The sequence below is a fragment of the Oncorhynchus nerka genome, linkage group LG13 (assembly GCF_034236695.1).
Source record: "Oncorhynchus nerka isolate Pitt River linkage group LG13, Oner_Uvic_2.0, whole genome shotgun sequence".
Lineage (NCBI taxonomy): Eukaryota > Metazoa > Chordata > Actinopteri > Salmoniformes > Salmonidae > Oncorhynchus > Oncorhynchus nerka.
In genome coordinates this window covers 95,810,162-95,831,351 of record NC_088408.1, presented here as the reverse complement: position 1 = coordinate 95,831,351, position 21,190 = coordinate 95,810,162, and the positions used below count along the sequence as shown (strand labels likewise).

The 21,190-nt window shown below is 44.6% G+C and overlaps 1 protein-coding gene across 1 annotated transcript; it reads left to right on the top strand.

Moving 5' to 3' along the window:
* The first annotated feature begins 4,750 nt into the window (after positions 1 to 4,750).
* On the top strand, positions 4,751 to 14,933 carry LOC115121818 (C-C motif chemokine 19-like). Its single transcript, XM_029650948.2, has 4 exons — positions 4,751 to 5,027; positions 8,383 to 8,506; positions 12,522 to 12,636; positions 13,550 to 14,933. The coding sequence occupies exons 1-4, from the start codon at positions 4,961 to 4,963 to the stop codon at positions 13,577 to 13,579; spliced, it is 336 nt and encodes a 111-aa protein (XP_029506808.1). The 5' UTR covers positions 4,751 to 4,960; the 3' UTR covers positions 13,580 to 14,933.
* The last annotated feature ends 6,257 nt before the right edge of the window (positions 14,934 to 21,190 follow it).

Sequence of the window (21,190 nt, the reverse complement as noted above, 5' to 3'; positions counted from 1 at the left end):
TGTTACCATAGAGCGTAGGTTACTAAACACAGTAGTCAACTAAAGACAATGTTACCATAGAGCGTAGGTTACTAAACACAGTAGTCAACTAAAGACAATGTTACCATAGAGCGTAGGTTACTAAACACAGTAGTCAACTAAAGACAATGTTACCATAGAGCGTAGGTTACTAAAGAGCGTAGGTTACTAAACACAGTAGTCAACTAAAGACAATGTTACCATAGAGCGTAGGTTACTAAACACAGTAGTCAACTAAAGACAATGTTACCATAGAGCGTAGGTTACTAAACACAGTAGTCAACTAAAGACAATGTTACCATAGAGCGTAGGTTACTAAACACAGTAGTCAACTAAAGACAATGTTACCATAGAGCGTAGGTTACTAAACACAGTAGTCAACTAAAGACAATGTTACCATAGAGCGTAGGTTACTAAACACAGTAGTCAACTAAAGACAATGTTACCATAGAGCGTAGGTTACTAAACACAGTAGTCAACTAAAGACAATGTTACCATAGAGCGTAGGTTACTAAACACAGTAGTCAACTAAAGACAATGTTACCATAGAGCGTAGGTTACTAAACACAGTAGTCAACTAAAGACAATGTTACCATAGAGCGTAGGTTACTAAACACAGTAGTCAACTAAAGACAATGTTACCATAGAGCGTAGGTTACTAAACACAGTAGTCAACTAAAGACAATGTTACCATAGAGCGTAGGTTACTAAACACAGTAGTCAACTAAAGACAATGTTACCATAGAGCGTAGGTTACTAAACACAGTAGTCAACTAAAGACAATGTTACCATAGAGCGTAGGTTACTAAACACAGTAGTCAACTAAAGACAATGTTACCATAGAGCGTAGGTTACTAAAGAGCGTAGGTTACTAAACACAGTAGTCAACTAAAGACAATGTTACCATAGAGCGTAGGTTACTAAAGAGCGTAGGTTACTAAACACAGTAGTCAACTAAAGACAATGTTACCATAGAGCGTAGGTTACTAAAGAGCGTAGGTTACTAAACACAGTAGTCAACTAAAGACAATGTTACCATAGAGCGTAGGTTACTAAAGACCGTAGGTTACTAAAGAGCGTAGGTTACTAAAGACCGTAGGTTACTAAAGACAGTAGGTTACTAAAGACCGTAGGTTACTAAAGAGCGTAGGTTACTAAAGACCGTAGGTTACTAAAGACAGTAGGTTACTAAAGACAGTAGGTTACTAAAGACAGTAGGTTACTAAAGACAGTAGGTTACTAAAGACCGTAGGTTACTAAAGACCGTAGGTTACTAAAGACAGTAGGTTACTAAAGACCGTAGGTTACTAAAGAGCGTAGGTTACTAAACACAGTAGTCAACTAAAGACAATGTTACCATAGAGCGTAGGTTACTATAGAGCGTAGGTTACTAAACACAGTAGTCAACTAAAGACAATGTTACCATAGAGCGTAGGTTACTAAAGACCGTAGGTTACTAAAGAGCGTAGGTTACTAAAGACCGTAGGTTACTAAAGACAGTAGGTTACTAAAGACCGTAGGTTACTAAAGAGCATAGGTTACTAAAGACCGTAGGTTACTAAAGACAGTAGGTTACTAAAGACCGTAGGTTACTAAAGAGCGTAAGTTACTAAACACAGTAGTCAACTAAAGACAATGTTACCATAGAGCGTAGGTTACTAAAGAGCGTAGGTTACTAAAGAGCGTAGGTTACTAAAGACCGTAGGTTACTAAAGACCGTAGGTTACTAAAGAGCGTAGGTTACTAAACACAGTAGTCAACTAAAGACAATGTTACCATAGAGCGTAGGTTACTAAAGAGCGTAGGTTACTAAAGAGCGTAGGTTACTAAAGACCGTAGGTTACTAAAGACAATGTTACCATAGAGCGTAGGTTACTAAAGTTACTAAAGACAGTAGGTTACTAAAGACCGTAGGTTACTAAAGACCGTAGGTTACTAAAGAGCGTAGGTTACTAAACACAGTAGTCAACTAAAGACAATGTTACCATAGAGCGTAGGTTACTAAAGAGCGTAGGTTACTAAAGACCGTAGGTTACTAAAGACCGTAGGTTACTAAAGACAATGTTACCATAGAGCGTAGGTTACTAAAGAGCGTAGGTTACTAAAGAGCGTAGGTTACTAAAGACCGTAGGTTACTAAAGACAATGTTACCATGGAGCGTAGGTTACTAAAGACCGTAGGTTACTTAAGAGCGTAGGTTACTAAAGAGCGTAGGTTACTAAAGAGCGTAGGTTACTAAAGAGCGTAGGTTACTAAAGACAGTAGGTTACTAAAGACCGTAGGTTACCAAAGACCGTAGGTTACTAAAGACCGTAGGTTACCAAAGACCGTAGGTTACCAAAGACCGTAGGTTACCAAAGAGCGTAGGTTACCAAAGAGCGTAGGTTACTAAAGAGCGTAGGTTACTAAAGAGCGTAGGTTACTAAAGAGCGTAGGTTACTAAAGACCGTAGGTTACCAAAGACCGTAGGTTACTAAAGACGGGAGGTTACTAAAGACCGTAGGTTACTAAAGACCGGAGGTTACTAAAGAGCGTAGGTTACCAAAGACCGTAGGTTACCAAAGACCGTAGGTTACTAAAGACCGTAGGTTACCAAAGACCGTAGGTTACTAAAGAGCGTAGGTTACTAAAGAGCGTAGGTTACTAAAGAGCGTAGGTTACCAAAGACCGTAGGTTACCAAAGACCGTAGGTTACCAAAGAGCGTAGGTTACTAAAGAGCGTAGGTTACTAAAGAGCGTAGGTTACTAAAGAGCGTAGGTTACTAAAGACAGTAGGTTACTAAAGACAGTAGGTTACTAAAGACCGTAGGTTACCAAAGACCGTACCAAAGACCGTTTACCAAAAGACCGGAGGTTACTAAAGAGCGTAGGTTACCAAAGACCGTAGGTTACCAAAGACCGTAGGTTACTAAAGACCGTAGGTTACTAAAGACCGTAGGTTACTAAAGACCGTAGTTTACCAAAGACCGTAGGTTACTAAAGACCGTAGGTTACTAAAGACAGTAGTTTACCAAAGACAGTAGGTTACCATAGACAGTTTACTAAAGACAGTAGGCTACTAAAGACATTAGGTTATTAAAGACAGTAGGCTGCTAAAGACAGTAGGCTACTAAAGACAGTAGGCTGCTAAAGACAGTAGGTTGCTAAAGACAGCAGGTTGCTAAAGACAGCAGGTTGCTAAAGGTAGAAGGTTGCCAAAGAAAGTAGTTTACCAAAGACAGTAGTTTACCAAAGACAGTAGTTTACCAAAGACAGTAGTTTACCAAAGACAATATGATACAGAAGACAGTAGGCTACTAAATACAGTAGGTTACTGGATGTGTAAAGCAATCCATTATTACTAGCCTGGATAACAAGGTAGGTTGCACAGGATCTGTAAAACAATACCTTATTACCAGCCTGCTGAAACGGCGATTTAAAAGCCTCAATGGTGTCTGTCCCTCCTACCTGAGGTCAAGCTTTTCCACAACTGAGGGGCTTTAATAGAGAATGCTCCACCCCCCCTCATTGGTCCTGAATCTACTGTAGGTACATTAAGCAGACATGCTCCTTGGTCCTGCATCTACTGTAGGTACATTAAGCAGACATGCTCCTTGGTCCTGCATCTACTGTAGGTACATTAAGCAGACAGGCTCCTTGGTCCTGCATCTACTGTAGGTACATTATGCTTGGTCTTGAATTTGGTACATTAAGCAGACAGGCTCCTTGGTCCTGCATCTAGGTATATTTAACAGACCGAGTCCTTGGTCCTGCATCTAGGTATATTTAACAGACCGACTCCTTGGTCCTGCATCTAGGTATATTTAAACAGACCGACTCCTTGGTCCTGCATCTAGGTATATTTAAACAGACCCGACTCCTTGGTCCTGCATCTAGGTATATTTAACAGACCGACTCCTTGGTCCAGCATCTAGGTATATTTAAACAGACTGACTCCTTGGTCCAGCATCTAGGTATATTTAAACAGGCCGACTCCTTGGTCCAGCATCTAGGTATATTTAACAGACCGACTCCTTGGTCCAGCATCTAGGTATATTTAAACAGACTGACTCCTTGGTCCAGCATCTAGGTATATTTAAACAGGCCGACTCCTTGGTCCAGCATCTAGGTATATTTAAACAGGCCGACTCCTTGGTCCAGCATCTAGGTATATTTAAACAGGCCGAAACCTTGGACCAGCATCTAGGTATATTTAAACAGACCGACCCTCACTGTATGAAAGGTGCATGTCTATCAGATAAGAGGGGGCAAGGCAGTGCCTTAAAAGTTACGTGTAAGATCTTAACATCAGATTGATACTTTACAGGCAGTTAATGTAGTGCTGAAAAGTTCTCCTAACTACCAATATAAATTCTCCCCGTACATTTCCTAACGCAACAAGCAGCCTGGTCTCAGAGAAAAACCTATAAAATCTCCAAGATGTATGATCAGTTTACATCATCCAATTCGTGTGATATTGTACGACCAGGTAAGACGTATAATACTATACGTCCTCTAATTTGTATTATATTGTACGGCTGCTATTATATACATAATGTAACCTAACGTAAGGTAATGGATTATAAGAAATGGAGAGGCACAGATTTACATACCAAATCTTGGGAATTGCCCTGAAGCTAGATTGCACGCACACACAAACACACACACACTCTCACAAACACACGCACACGCACGGGGGTGTGACTAAAAGTGAAACTTAAACGAGTCTATAAACACAGAGTAACAGAGAGGTTCTCATCACAGAGCAGAGATAATATCATCACAGAGCAGACATAATCTCATCACAGAGCAGAGAAGACAGACAGACAGAGGAAACCTTTACAGAGAATCACAAACAGACATAATCTACATTTCACACATCTCTCCTCTGTTCTCTGGAAGACATCTTCACTCAGTGTTAGTCCAGACACCTCCGTACGGCTCAGTTTATCAGTGACCGATCATGGCGTCTACCATGGACAGTGCCAAGATCCTCTTCTCTGTTCTGTTTCTCTTCGTCTGCTACCAGGGTAAGTCCTCTCTGTTCCTGGACAGGTTGATTACTTTATCATCGTGATGGGATGCAGATATGTCTTTTTTTATGCTGTTCATTACTGGAAGACAAGGTACACAGATAAACGAATACACACAGGTACACACACACACACACATGCACGCAGTGGAGTAAAGTACTTAAGTAAAAATACACTGAAGTTTTACTTAAATAGTTTTTGGGGTATCTGTACTTTAATTTTGGCAACTTTTATTTTTAATTCACTACATTCCTAAAGAAATAATGTACTTCTTAATCCATACATTTACCATGACACCCAAAAGTATCATTTTGAATGCTTAGCAGGACAGGAGAAAGGTCCAATTCACCTACTTATCAAGAGAACATCCCTGGTCATCCCTACTGCCTCTGATCTGACAGACTCACTAAACAGAGAACATCCCTGGTCATCTCTACTGCCTCTTATCTGACAGACTCACTCAAAAGAGAAGACCCCTGGTCATCCCTACGGTCTCTGATCTGACAGACTCACTCAACAGAGAAGACCCCTGGTCATCTCTACTGTCTCTGATCTGACAGACCCATTCAACAGAGAAGACCCCTGGTCATCCCTACGGTCTCTGATCTGACAGACTCACTAAACAGAGAATATCCCTGGTCATCCCTACGGTCTCTGATCTGACAGACTCACTCAACAGAGAAGACCCCTGGTCATCCCTACTGCCTCTGATCTGACAGACTCACTAAACACACATGCTTTGTTTGTAGATGATGTTAGAGTGTCCCCCTTTGCTATCTGTACATTTTAAAAGCAAAATAATTGTGCAGTCTGGTTTTCTTAACATAAGGAATTTTTAAAGATTTATAGTTTTACTTTTGAAACTTAAGTATATTTTAGCAATGACATTTATTTTTGATACTTAAGTATATTTAAAAACAAAATACCTTTAGACTTTTTTCAAGTAGTATTTTACTAGGTAACTTTCACTTTTACTTGAGTCATTTTCTATTAAGGTGTCTTTACCTTTGCTCAAGTATGACAATTGGGTACTTTTTCCAACACAAACACATGCACACGCACACAAACACACACAAACGCACACAAACACTAGAAAATGCTTCCATGGCGGGAATCCCCAGGCAGACAGCATCCATCCTTACCTAGTGTCTCTTTATCTCTCTCTCTCTTATCAATCTAAAACAATCTCTCTCTCTGTGTGTGTGTGTGTGTGTGTGTGTGTGTGTGTGTGTGTGTGTGTGTGTGTGTGTGTGTGTGTGTGTGTGTGTGTGTGTGTGTGTGTGTGTGTGTGTGCACGCTGCACTTGACTCTAAGGCCCTTCCATAGAAACCTCCACATTTTGGACTGAAATAGCAAGGATAACATTGGACAGTGTCAATGACCCTTTTTCCCACTACTATACTACATCAACCCTGAGATACTCAAGCCATAACTAATCATGGTCACAGCGAAGGGAGTATTACATTTCAAATGTAGGCTAAAACCATTCAAAACTAGGATTTCATATTTCAGTTGTGAGATACCCAAATCTCTCCCACAAGGACACACTGTAATATGTGTGACATGTTAACCTCCGGTTCTCTCCCTCCTTTCTGTTTCCTGTTCCTCCCTCTTTGTCACACGTTGTTCTTTTGACTCAGTGATCTGTTTCCTATCCCCCCATCTGTTTCCTATCCCCCCGTCTGTTTCCTATCCCCCATCTGTTTCCTATCCCCCTTCGGTCTCCTATCCCCTCATCTGTCTCCTATCCCCTTATCTGTGTCCTATCCCCCCATCTGTTTCCTATCCCCCATCTGTTTCCTATCCCCCTTCGGTCTCCTATCCCATTATCTGTCTCCTATCCCATTATCTGTCTCCTATCCCCTTATCTGTCTCCTATCCCCTTATCTGTCTCCTACCCCCTTATCTGTGTCCTATCCCCTTATCTGTCTCCTATCCCCTTATCTGTCTCCTATCCCCTTATCTGTGTCCTATCCCCCCATCTGTTTCCTATCCCCCTTCGGTCTCCTATCCCATTATCTGTGTCCTATCCCCCATCTGTTTCCTATCCCCCTTCGGTCTCCTATCCCCCATCTGTTTCCTATCCCCCTTCGGTCTCCTATCCCATTATCTGTCTCCTATCCCCTTATCTGTCTCCTATCCCCTTATCTGTCTCCTATCCCCTTATCTGTGTCCTATCCCCCCATCTGTTTCCTATCCCCCTTCGGTCTCCTATCCCATTATCGGTCTCCTATCCCATTATCTGTCTCCTATCCCCTTATCTGTCTCCTATCCCCTTATCTGTCTCCTATCCCCTTATCTGTCTCCTATCCCCTTATCTGTCTCCTATCCCCTTATCTGTCTCCTATCCCCTTATCTGTCTCCTATCCCCTTATCTGTGTCCTATCCCCCCATCTGTTTCCTATCCCATTATCTGTCTCCTATCCCCTTATCTGTCTCCTATCCCCTTATCTGTTTCCTATCCCCCTTAGGTCTCCTACCCCATTATCTGTCTCATATCCCCTCATCTGTCTCCTATCCCCTCATCTGTCTCCTATCCTCTCATCTGTCTCCTATCCCCTCATCTGGGTCCTATCCCCCCATCTGTTTCCTATCCCCCTTCGGTCTCCTATCCCCTTATCTGTGTCCTATCCCCCCATCTGTTTCCTATCCCCTTATCTGTGTCCTATCCCCCATCTGTCTCCTATCCCCTTATCTGTGTCCTATCCCCCTTCGGTCTCCTATCCCCTTATCTGTGTCCTATCCACCCATCGGTCTCCTATCCCCTTATCTGTGTCCTATCCACCCATCTGTCTCCTATCCCTCCCTCTGTCTCCTATCCCTCCCTCGTTCTCCTATCCCCCCATCGGTCTCCTATCCCTCCCTCGGTCTCCTATCCCCCCATCGGTCTCCTATCCCTCCATCGGTCTCCTATCCCCCATCGGTCTCCTATCCCTCCCTCGTTCTCCTATCCCCCATCGGTCTCCTATCCCTCCCTCGGTCTCCTATCCCCCATCGGTCTCCTATCCCCCCCATCGGTCTCCTATCCCACCCTCGTTCTCCTATCCCCCATCGGTCTCCTATCCCTCCCTCGTTCTCCTATCCCCCATCGGTCTCCTATCCCCCCCATCGGTCTCCTATCCCCCCATCGGTCTCCTATCCCCCCATCGGTCTCCTATCCCCCATCGGTCTCCTATCCCTCCATCGGTCTCCTATCCCTCCATCGGTCTCCTATCCCTCCCTCGGTCTCCTTATTTCTCCATCACTAATTCTCTATAACTTTACAACATTAGTTGTTGTTGGGGCAATTATCTGCTTGACTGTTTAACAGAGTTTCAATGTTTTTGTAAATTCTCTTTCTCTCCTCTTTCAGTGACTCAGGGCCAGATGGTGATGGACTGCTGTCTGGAGGTCAGCAAAAAAGAGATCCCACAACGCATTGTCACGGGTTATCAGCCTCAGGTTAGGGGTCAAGGCTGCTCCATTGACGCCATGGTGTGAGTATCCTATTGACTGAGAGACCGGAGGTTCAGGTATTCGCTTAAAGTGGCAGGGTAGCCTAGTGGTTAGAGCGTTGGACTGCAAGGTTGCAAGTTCAAATCCCCAAGCTGACAAGGTACAAATCTGTCGTTCTGCCCCTGGTATGTCAGTCATCCGGCGCCGACTGAGATGGCCGCCTCGCTTCGCGTTCCTAGGAAACTATGCAGTTTTTTGTTTTTTTACGTGTTATTTCTTACATTAGTACCCCAGGTCATCTTAGGTTTCATTACATACAGTCGAGAAGAACTACTGAATATAAGATCAGCGCCAACTCACCATCAGTACGACCAAGAATATGTTTTCCGCGACGCGGATCCGGTGTTCTGCCTTACAAACAGGACAACGGAATGGATCGCATGCAGCGACCCAAGGAAACGACTCCGAAAAAGAGGGAAACGAGGCGGTGTTCTGGTCAGACTCCGAAAAAGGGCACATCGCGCACCACTCCCCAGCATTCTTCTTGCCAATGTCCAGTCTCTTGACAACAAGGTTGACGAAATCCGAGCAAGGGTAGCATTCCAGAGGGACTTCAGAGACTGCAACGTTCTCTGCTTCACAGAAACATGGCTTACTGGGAAGACGCTATCCGTTGCGGTGCAGCCAACGGGTTTCTCCACGCATCGCGCCGACAGAAACAAACATCTTTCTGGTAAGAAGAGTGGCGGGGGGCGTATGCCTCATGACTAACGAGACATGGTGTGATGAAGGAAACATACAGGAACTCAAATCCTTCTGTTCACCTGATTTAGAATTCCTCACAATCAAATGTAGACCGCATTATCTTCCAAGAGAATTCTCCTCGGTTATAATCACAGCCGTATATATCCCCCCCCAAGCAGACACATCGATGGCTCTGAACGAACTTTATTTAACTCTTTGCAAACTGGAAACCATTTATCCGGAGGCTGCATTCATTGTAGCTGGGGATTTTAACAAAGCTAATCTGAAAACAAGACTCCCTAAATTTTATCAGCATATCGATTGCGCAACCAGGGCCCTGCCCCGCCCCCCTTTCCGAAAAGCTGACCACGACTCCATTTTGTTGATCCCTGCCTACAGGCAGAAACTTAAACAAGAGGCTCCCACGCTGAGGTCTGTCCAACGCTGGTCAGACCAAGCTGACTCCACACTCCAAGACTGCTTCCATCACGTGGACTGGGACATGTTTCGTATTGCGTCAGATGGAAATATTGACGAATACGCTGATTCGGTGTGCGAGTTCATTAGAACGTGCGTCGAAGATGTCGTTCCCATAGCAACGATAAAAACATTCCCAAACCAGAAACCGTGGATTGATGGCAGCATTCGCGTGAAACTGAAAGCGCGAACCACTGCTTTTAATCAGGGCAAGGTGTCTGGTAACATGTCCGAATATAAACAATGCAGCTATTCCCTCCGCAAGGCTATTAAACAAGCTAAGCGTCAGTACAGAGACAAAGTGGAATCTCAATTCAATGGCTCAGACACAAGAGGCATGTGGCAGGGTCTACAGTCAATCACGGACTACAAGAAGAAACCCAGCCCAGTCACGGACCAGGATGTCTTGCTCCCAGGCAGACTAAATCACTTTTTGCCCGCTTTGAGGACAATACAGTGCCACTGACACGGCCTGCAACGAAAACATGCGGTCTCTCCTTCACTGCAGCCGAGGTGAGTAAGACATTTAAACGTGTTAACCCTCGCAAGGCTGCAGGCCCAGACGGCATCCCCAGCTGCGCCCTCAGAGCATGCGCAGACCAGCTGGCCGGTGTGTTTACGGACATATTCAATCAATCCCTATACCAGTCTGCTGTTCCCACATGCTTCAAGAGGGCCACCATTGTTCCTGTTCCCAAGAAAGCTAAGGTAACTGAGCTAAACGACTACCGCCCCGTAGCACTCACTTCCGTCATCATGAAGTGCTTTGAGAGACTAGTCAAGGACCATATCACCTCCACCCTACCTGACACCCTAGACCCACTCCAATTTGCTTACCACCCAAATAGGTCCACAGACGATGCAATCTCAACCACACTGCACACTGCCCTAACATTGTCCAGGTGGGGCACATTGCCCCACCTGGACAAGAGGAATACCTATGTGAGAATGCTGTTCATCGACTACAGCTCGGCATTCAATACCATAGTACCCTCCAAGCTCGTCATCAAGCTCGAGACCCTGGGTCTCGACCCCGCCCTGTGCAACTGGGTACTGGACTTCCTGACGGGCCGCCCCCAGGTGGTGAGGGTAGGCAACAACATCTCCTCCCCGCTGATCCTCAACACGGGGGCCCCACAAGGGTGCGTTCTGAGCCCTCTCCTGTACTCCCTGTTCACCCACGACTGCGTGGCCACGCACGCCTCCAACTCAATCATCAAGTTTGCGGACGACACAACAGTGGTAGGCTTGATTACCAACAACGACGAGACGGCCTACAGGGAGGAGGTGAGGGCCCTCGGAGTGTGGTGTCAGGAAAATAACCTCACACTCAACGTCAACAAAACTAAGGAGATGATTGTGGACTTCAGGAAACAGCAGAGGAACACCCCCTATCCACATCGATGGATCAGTAGTGGAGAGGGTAGCAAGTTTTAAGTTCCTCGGCATACACATCACAGACAAACTGAATTGGTCCACTCACACTGACAGCGTCGTGAAGAAGGCGCAGCAGCGCCTCTTCAACCTCAGGAGGCTGAAGAAATTCGGCTTGTCACCAAAAGCACTCACAAACTTCTACAGATGCACAATCGAGAGCATCCTGGCGGGCTGTATCACCGCCTGGTACGGCAACTGCTCCGCCCTCAACCGTAAGGCTCTCCAGAGGGTAGTGAGGTCTGCACAACGCATCACCGGGGCAAACTACCTGCCCTCCAGGACACCTACACCACCCGATGTTACAGGAAGGCCATAAAGATCATCAAGGACATCAACCACCCGAACCACTGCCTGTTCACCCCGCTATCATCCAGAAGGCGAGGTCAGTACAGGTGCATCAAAGCTGGGACCGAGAGACTGAAAACAGCTTCTATCTCAAGGCCATCAGACTGTTAAACAGCCACCACTAACATTGAGTGGCTGCTGCCAACACACTGTCATTGACACTGACCCAACTCCAGCCACTTTAATAATGGGAATTGATGGGAAATGATGTAAATATATCACTAGCCACTTTAAACAATGCTACCTTATATAATGTTACTTAACCTACATTATTCATCTCATATGCATATGTATATACTGTACTCTAGATCATCGACTGCATTCTTATGTCACTAGCCACTTTAACTATGCCACTTTGTTTACTTTGTCTACATACTCATCTCATATGTATATACTGTACTCGATACCATCTACTGTATGCTGCTCTGTACCATCACTCATTCATATATCCTTATGTACATATTCCTTATCCCCTTACACTGTGTACAAGACAGTAGTTTTGGAATTGTTAGTTAGATTACTTGTTGGTTATCACTGCATTGTCGGAACTAGAAGCACAAGCATTTCGCTACACTCGCATTAACATCTGCTAACCATGTGTATGTGACAAATAAAATTTGATTTGATTTGATTTGAACAGGCAGTTAACCCACTGTTCCTAGGCCGTCATTGAAAATAAGAATTTGTTATTAACTGACTTGCCTAGTAAAATAAAGGCAAAATAAAAATACTTAGGCTGCGTTCCAGGCTGACCACATTGCAGTCAACTGACAGATCTCACAATGCCTGAATAAGTCTTTAACATATCAGCTAGACTCATCAGATGATACAGCAATCAGATATCTGACTCAACAGCCAATGACATGGCATGTAACCACACAGAGCGACTGCAATGAGGTCACCCCGGAATGCCACCAGTGTCCAATCCAAAACTGTTCCTGGCGATCAGAGGATTGGATTGGCCTAAAAGCAGTGTGGTGAAAACTCCAACTGACATTATGGTTGTATATAGATGATGGTCTGTACTGATGTGGTGCTTGTATTGTGTTCCAGCTTCAACACCAGAAAGGGGCGTAAGCTGTGTGCCCCTACCGGCCCTGCCTGGGTTACTAACCTGATGAAACACATGGACAAGCTGATCAAGATGTGCGATGACACCAACTTCAAGGTATGCTGCTCTCACTTAGACTGCACGCTCAGTTCAACGTCTGCATTGGGCCGTACGGCATTTACAGGGATACGGCCTCTGCAGAAGTCAGGGAATTCATACCTCTTGCGCTTCGCCGAGCAGCGCAGAGCTGTTGTCAAGGAAGTGAGTTTGTGTTTATACAGTACCTCCCTCCCCCACCTACTGTCAACCAATCGTGACCAACGTGGAGTTGTCTGTGTTATTGCAGCATTTGAGAGGCGCACGGCGAAGGGGATTCAGAGCTAAATTTGGCCTCTGCGTGCCTCCTGAGGCACCACCTCTGATCACATATTCAGATCAAGAGTAAATTGTCTCTTAGACTCCATCTTTTAGCAACATGTTACGTTACTCTTACGTTGTGTAATTGTCCTGAAGACTAAGGGCTGGATTTAATCCTTATCGCGGACGATCTGCCCCAAAAAATGTAATAGTAATTTCTGATTGAGCCTAGATATGCAGCGTTTACAGTTGAATGCGGTCTCCAGATGCAGCGTTTACAGTTGAATGCGGTCTCCAGATGCAGCGTTTACAGTTGAATGCGGTCTCCAGATGCAGCGTTTACAGTTGAATGCGGTCTCCAGATGCAGCGTTTACAGTTGAATGCGGTCTCCAGATGCAGCGTTTACAGTTGAATGCGGTCTCCAGATGCAGCGTTTACAGTTGAATGCGGTCTCCAGATGCAGCGTTTACAGTTGAATGCGGTCTCCAGACACATCGCCTTTTTAAATTTAAATCTATCATTAACTAGGATCTTCTGCAATACGTCTGCGATTCGGATCAAATCCAGCCCTAACGTTCAAACTCCTGTCTGTGTGTATCAGTGTGTTTGCAGGGTCTAACGTTCAAACTCCAACTGATCTAACACTGTCTGTGTGTATCTGTGTGTTTGCAGGGTAAACACTGTAAGAAGTTGATGTCCTAAAGTCCCAATATGGACCCCCTCCCTCCCTCCACCCTCACCGCCACCGCCACCTCCACCCCCCTTCTCCTGGTCCATAGAATAATGAAAGGACATTCCAAGTGGGGGGGGGATTTTTTATTTTTTTTAATGAATGGAAAAATGTGATTCCTCCTACCACTAGTGCACTTTTTCAGTTTCCTTCCATCTTCAGTCTTTATCCAGCAGACCATGTTGTTTCTTCTGTCAGTTTTTACCCAGCATGCCATGTTGTTTCTTCTGTCAGTTTTTACCCAGCATGCCATGTTGTTTCTCCTGTCTTCAGTTTTTACCCAGCATGCCATGTTGTTTCTCCTGTCTTCAGTTTTTACCCAGCATGCCATGTTGTTTCTCCTGTCTTCAGTTTTTACCCAGCATGCCAGGTTGTTTCCTCCTGTCTTCAGTTTTTACCCAGCATGCCATGTTGTTTCCTTCTGTCTTCAGTTTTTACCCAGCATGCCATGTTGTTTCTTCTGTCTTCAGTTTTTACACAGCAGACCATGTTGTTTCCTTCTGTCTTCAGTTTTTACACAGCAGACCATGTTGTTTCCTTCTGTCTTCAGTTTTTACCCAGCATGCCATGTTGTTTCTTCTGTCAGTTTCTACCCAGCATGCCATGTTTCCTTCTGTCTTCAGTTTTTACCCAGCATGCCATGTTGTTTCCTTCTGTCTTCAGTTTTTACCCAGCAGACCATGTTGTTTCTCAGTGGCACATTCATGTACTATATCTGTTATATATTTTATGTGACAAAATGATAAATAACATTCCAGAAAGAGTAAATTAGCTTTGATTCCACTTGGGAACCTTAAAGCTACAGTCTGTGATTGGAAAAGTAATAAAACAACTATTTTATGAACATGTATTTAATCAGGGGAGCCCCATTGAGACCAGGGACTCATTTTCAATGGTGCCTTTAGATCACAAAGCTATAACATGTGTTTAGTTAGCTGATATGTGAAATACCTATCCAGGCAAGTTTAGGTTTCAGCAATGCCTGGGCTGAGGAGAGTGCCCTATAGCTTTAAGGTCATAAGTCAGGGGTTAAAGGTCAGGGGTCAAAACGTACTGGCAGCTGGTTCAAACACCCATCTTTAAACTCAGAGACAATCAAATATTTGTTAACTTTTTGTGAACTTTGCATTTAATGAATATATATTTTTCATTTATCTGTTTAACAATGACTGTCAAATCAAGATTTTGAGTGAACTTGAGTTCCTTTTTGAATTAAATGAGACCTTTAATGACTAACCTCAAAAGGTAAAATATTGTAGTTCATTGATACCTTGCTCTTGTCTATTTTGAAGGATACAAATTAAACTGTGAGTAGATGAAATGAAAGGAACTGTAAAGTGACTGGTCCATTTATGGGTTCAACATGTATAAAACGTGTTGTGGTCCCTAGCTACAGTTATTGATGCAGGTTTGACTGCATCCTAATTGGCACCCTATGGGCCCTATGGGTCCTGGTTAAAAGAAGTGCACTATGGAGGGAATATGTTGGTATACGGATAAGTTTGATTTAGATTCAGACATTGATTTGAGAGTCCAGATAAAAGTCCCCAGAACTAAAAACAAAACATCTATCTTTATCTACACTGTTTAAAATTGCTGCATCATATTTTACATCTAGGGGCTATTTCCAAAAGCCTATTCCAACCCTATTCCACAAAGAAAGGCAGGGGGGTTGTTATAGCAATAGAGAGAAACAGAGAGCGAGTGAGAGTAGGCCAGAAAAATAAATCCGAAATGAAAACTACAGTGAAAGCTAAAGCCTTACCAAAATAGAGGCTACAGCCAAACAAAAGAAGAAGTTATAGCAAACAAGAGTAGAGTTCAGCCACCTTGTGATTAGAGAGAGAAAACAAAGAATACTGGAAGACACACACTAAATGGGAACTGGGCCAGACTGTAGGAGTATTGCTTCATACCACATTTGAACACAAACTTGAATTTATTGCAACATTTACAAGGTGTGTTTTTCCATAGAACTCCAGGCTATGACATCTGGGAGTTTTCCCTCCTTTGGGAGCAATGAAACAAAATATTGGGGAGCACAATACGTCAGAATACACAGTTTATAGTATTTTTCTTTAGGAGATGTGTTCAAACATCTTGAGAATGGGGGTGGATGGGAAAAACCGGCATGTCCTGACTTCCTGTCCAGCGAAGAGGTTCACGCATCCTGTTTTCCTTCTAGCATGTCATCTAGATTGACAATTCATTACAAGTCCATAAAATGTTGATTACGTGCCGTTAAATGAAACACACAATAAGACAACTGTATCCTCGTGGGGAACTTTTGGTTGCGGCTCTGTGCACAATAGAAGACTATCCTCTGTATACAGACAGAGGATAAATACAAGTAGGAAGTGCATTCGTTTTCCACAACTGTTTACACCCGTTTGATGAATCTTTGGGCCATTTTCCCCCCAAAAACACTAAAATATAAAATGTTACAAATCTCTAGCAAAAGCAAACGCTACATTCAAAACGGTTCTCTTTACAAAATGTGTTTTTTTGTAACACGCCACATGAATAGAGCTGTCTACCAACACACTGATGTGTTCAACACAAAACACTACTATGAATATCCCATCAGTTAGGTCTTTTGCATTTTCAGTGTGACACTGTAGCCGGTTGTAAAATATTGTTACAGTCATGTATGACTACGCAAATATACATAAATAAACACTCAAATGCACTACAGTAACAAAAACATTGTAATTTATTTCCAAAATATAGTATTTTTGAACACTTGTGTTTGGCACCCTATGTATCACTTACCCAAGAGGAGAAAACCAGGAAAACTATTCAGTAAGATAAAGGGTTTTCTGTACAAGAACAAAAAATGAAAGTAGCTCATTCTTTCAAAAAATCAAAAAACAAAGACAAAAATGCATGCAAAATGTAAGACTAGAAGACATTAGGCTGCATCCTGCCTCCTATTTTGGTCTGACCACAGTACCTCATCTACATCACAAGCCATGTTCTCCCTGGCTAAACAGCACCTCATCTACATCACAAGCCATGTTCTCCCTGGCTAAACAGCAGGGAAAGAATGTTCTGGAGTGACGGATCCAGCCGCCAAAAGCCCCCACATCAACTTCACCATCCTCCATTGCCTGGAGAAGAGGCAGGCCTGCGAGGGGGATGGCGGTCACACACCTTCCATCACCATGCCGAAAAAAACTCCTCAATTGTGTGTAGTAATGGGGAATATGGTGGGAGGTATAGAACAATACATTGTGGGTGGTCGATGAACCAGTTACGGACCAGAGCAGCCCGGTGGAAACTCACGTTGTCCCAGACGACAACATCCCTGGTCTGCTCTGGTCCGCCCCTCTGCTGTAGTGTAGTGCAGGAATGTGACGAGAAGGGCGGTGTTGTAGGGACCAAGGTTGGCATGGTGATGGAGGACGCCTTGCTGGCTAACGGCTGCGCACATGGTGATATTGCCTCCACGCTGTCCAGGGACATTCACAATGGCACGGTGGCCAATAATGTTCGTTCCCCGTCCTCTTCTTTTGGCTAGTTTGAAGCCAGCCTCATCAATGTAAATATAAACGTGCTGAATTTCAGTGGCATCCAGGTCCAAGACTCTCTGAAACAGACAACAAGACAATATGTGACATAGACCAGGAGCAGTCAATATGGTGAGGTACAATACACTGGATTACAGTACTGTGATGTGTCTATACAGTACATTCACAGTATAGTACTTACTTGCACATATTCATAGCTGTTCTTTAACCCTCTGAGTTTTGCTCAAATGTCACCCTGTAGACCGGTTTCATCCGGATTCGGTTGTGCTGTAATACACAGTCCAATGTAGACAAGCCCAGCTGTAGACCTGTTTCATCCGGATTCGGTTGTGCTGTAATACACGGTCCAATGGAGACAATCCACCTGTAGACCGGTTTCATCCGGATTCGGTTGTGCTGTAATACACGGTCCAATGTAGACAAGCCCACCTGTAGACCTGTTTCATCTGGATTCAGTTGCTCTGTAATACACAGTCCAATGGAGACAAGCCCACCTGTAGACCTGTTTCCTGTGGATTCGGTTGAGCTGTAATACACGGTCCAATGGAGACAAGCCCACCTGTAGACCTGTTTCCTGTGGATTCGGTTGAGCTGTAATACACGGTCCAATGGAGACAAGCCCACCTGTAGACCTGTTTCCTGTGGATTCGGTTGAGCTGTAACACACGGTCCAATGGAGACAAGCCCACCTGTAGACCTGTTTCCTGTGGATTCGGTTGAGCTGTAATACACAGTCCAATGGAGACAAGCCCACCTGTAGACCTGTTTCCTGTGGATTCGGTTGTGCTGTAACACACGGTCCAATGGAGACAAGCCCACCTGTAGACCTGTTTCCTGTGGATTCGGTTGAGCTGTAATACACGGTCCAGTGGAGACAAGCCCACCTGTAGACCTGTTTCCTGTGGATTCGGTTGTGCTGTAATACACGGTCCAATGTAGACAAGCCCACCTGTAGACCTGTTTCCTGTGGATTCAGTTGCTCTGTAACACACGGTCCAATGGAGACAAGCCCACCTGTAGACCTGTTTCCTGTGGATTCAGTTGCTCTGTAACACACGGTCCAATGTAGACAAGCCCACCTGTAGACCTGTTTCCTGTGGATTCGGTTGTGCTGTAACACACGGTCCAATGGAGACAAGCCCACCTGGTGAATGTTATTGAATATTGTGTTGTCTGCAATTATGTGCTTCTGGATTTCTCCAAGTCTAATGGTGTTGTTTGCCACCACCATGTTCACACTAGCCGGTCTCCTGTTCTGATGTGAACAGCCGGTGTCTTCCACCATGGCCTGGCCATCTCTCAGTTCTGAACAAGACGCAAACATGATTGGTTACAGTAAGCTAAAATAATCTATTTTCTTTCAATATGAAATGACATTACCGTAACATTGGCCAACAATCACTGAGTAACATAGGCCTACTGTTGTGTCGGACTACAGTATACATACATAAAGAGCATAGTGTATATAGTAGGCAACTTACCGGATCTAATTTCTAAATGTACAGATGATAGTTGCAACTGTGTAGCGGGTCAGGTTGGGCTGAACTCTCTGCCCAGCCTCCCTCATACTCAATCCATGGATGAGCACATGGTCAACCAATGAGGCCCTGATCTCATCTGAGACAATTGTCCTCGTCTCACTCCTTCACCTCCAGCTCTTTCTTCACCATTGACTTCCATTTTCTTCCAGAACAGGAGAGTTCATCTGTGGCCTTTTATAGTGCTAAAGCTCTGATTTCTAAGTGAACAACTTAGCAGCTAGTGTTTACACCTGTGAGGAGTGGGTGTTGCCAACTAGTATATAGAGCTTGGCATTGGGATCGGTGTTGCTTTCCAAAGGGACTAAAGAGATTTTAATTTTGAATGTTGTGCCTAATGTAGAGAACTGTGTGTAATGTTTTGCAAAAAGTGTGATCTAGAATTGAAAACTGAGTGTAAAGCAGGAATTGTGCTTGCAATTTTGCAAACTCGGTTTAGGGATTTGGTACATGAGTTTCAGGTTTCGGTGATTTATAGAACTGGTGGTAGAGGTTAACACAGGGGATCTGTGTGTGTGTGTGTGTGTGTGTGTGTGTGTGTGTGTGTGTGTGTGTGTGTGTGTGTGTGTGTGTGTGTGTGTGTGTGTGTGTGTGTGTGTGTGTGTGTGTGTGTGTGTGTGTGTGTGTGTGTGTGTGTGTGTGTGTGAAAAACTGCAATGATCATATGGTCCTACTGGTGGTTTTAAACATTCAGGAGCCTTACTGCCGCTGGGATAAATGATCGTATGTCGTTCTTTATTTTGTTCCCTTGTGCCCTGTAATGTCTCCCTGAGGGGAGGAGCTCAAACCTCTGGTAAAGAGAATGTCTGGGCTCCATCAGTACCTTGTGGGCTTTTGGGAAGGATCTTATGTCATAAATAACCTCCTCATCTGTCTGCTTGACCCTTAGCACCTTACTAGCAGAGCGAACAATTGTATTACAGTTTTTGTCGATTGCTTAGACACTGAAAGTGAATGCTTAGACAAAAGCATCAACACTCACCTTTTGTATCCATGCCGTAAACAAAGGCACAAAAAGTACAAACACATTTTCTGCTTAGCAATTTGTTTGCAATTCTGCAAACCACTTTTAAAACACTACACACGGTTTCATAAATTAGACACTTTGTTCAAGAATGAAATCTCTATTCAAAATGCAAAACATACCTGAAACTGGCAACACACACACACACACACACACACACACACACACACACACACACACACACACACACACACACATATTTCCGACAACATTAAGGGCAACTTTGGTGGACCGTGTCATAAATCATGGCCTTTACGGTGAGGGAGGCGGAGAGTCCAGCCCAACCTGAGTCGCTACACGGTAGCATCCAGAATACGGACATTTAGACTGGAGAACATAAATCATGGCCTTTACGGTGAGGGAGGCGGAGAGTCCAGCCCAACCTGAGTCGCTACACGGTAGCATCCAGAATACGGACATTTAGACTGGAGAACATAAATCATGACCTTTACGGTGAGGGAGGCGGAGAGTCCAGCCCAACCTGAGTCGCTACACGGTAGCATCCAGAATACGGACATTTAGACTGGAGAACATAAATCATGGCCTTTACGGTGAGGGAGGCGGAGAGTCCAGCCCAACCTGAGTCGCTACACGGTAGCATCCAGAATACGGACATTTAGACTGGAGAACATAAATCATGACCTTTACGGTGAGGGAGGCGGAGAGTCCAGCCCAACCTGAGTCGCTACACGGTAGCATTCAGAATACGGACATTTAGACTGGAGAACATAAATCATGGCCTTTATGGTGAGGGGAGGCGGAGAGTCCAGCCCAACCTGAGTCGCTACACGGTAGCATCCAGAATACGGACATTGAGACTGGAGAACATAAATCATGGCCTTTACGGTGAGGGAGGCGGAGAGTCCAGCCCAACCTGAGTCGCTACACGGTAGCATCCAGAATACGGACATTTAGACTGGAGAACATAAATCATGGCCTTTACGGTGAGGGAGGCGGAGAGTCCAGCCCAACCTGAGTCGCTACACGGTAGCATCCAGAATACGGACATTTAGACTGGAGAACATAAATCATGACCTTTACGGTGAGGGAGGCGGAGAGTCCAGCCCAACCTGAGTCGCTACACGGTAGCATTCAGAATACGGACATTTAGACTGGAGAACATAAATCATGGCCTTTACGGTGAGGGAGGCGGAGAGTCCAGCCCAACCTGAGTCGCTACACGGTAGCATCCAGAATACGGACATTTAGACTGGAGAACATAAATCATGACCTTTACGGTGAGGGAGGCGGAGAGTCCAGCCCAACCTGAGTCGCTACACGGTAGCATCCAGAATACGGACATTTAGACTGGAGAACATAAATCATGACCTTTACGGTGAGGGAGGCGGAGAGTCCAGCCCAACCTGAGTCGCTACACGGTAGCATTCAGAATACGGACATTTAGACTGGAGAACATAAATCATGGCCTTTATGGTGAGGGAGGCGGAGAGTCCAGCCCAACCTGAGTCGCTACACGGTAGCATCCAGAAT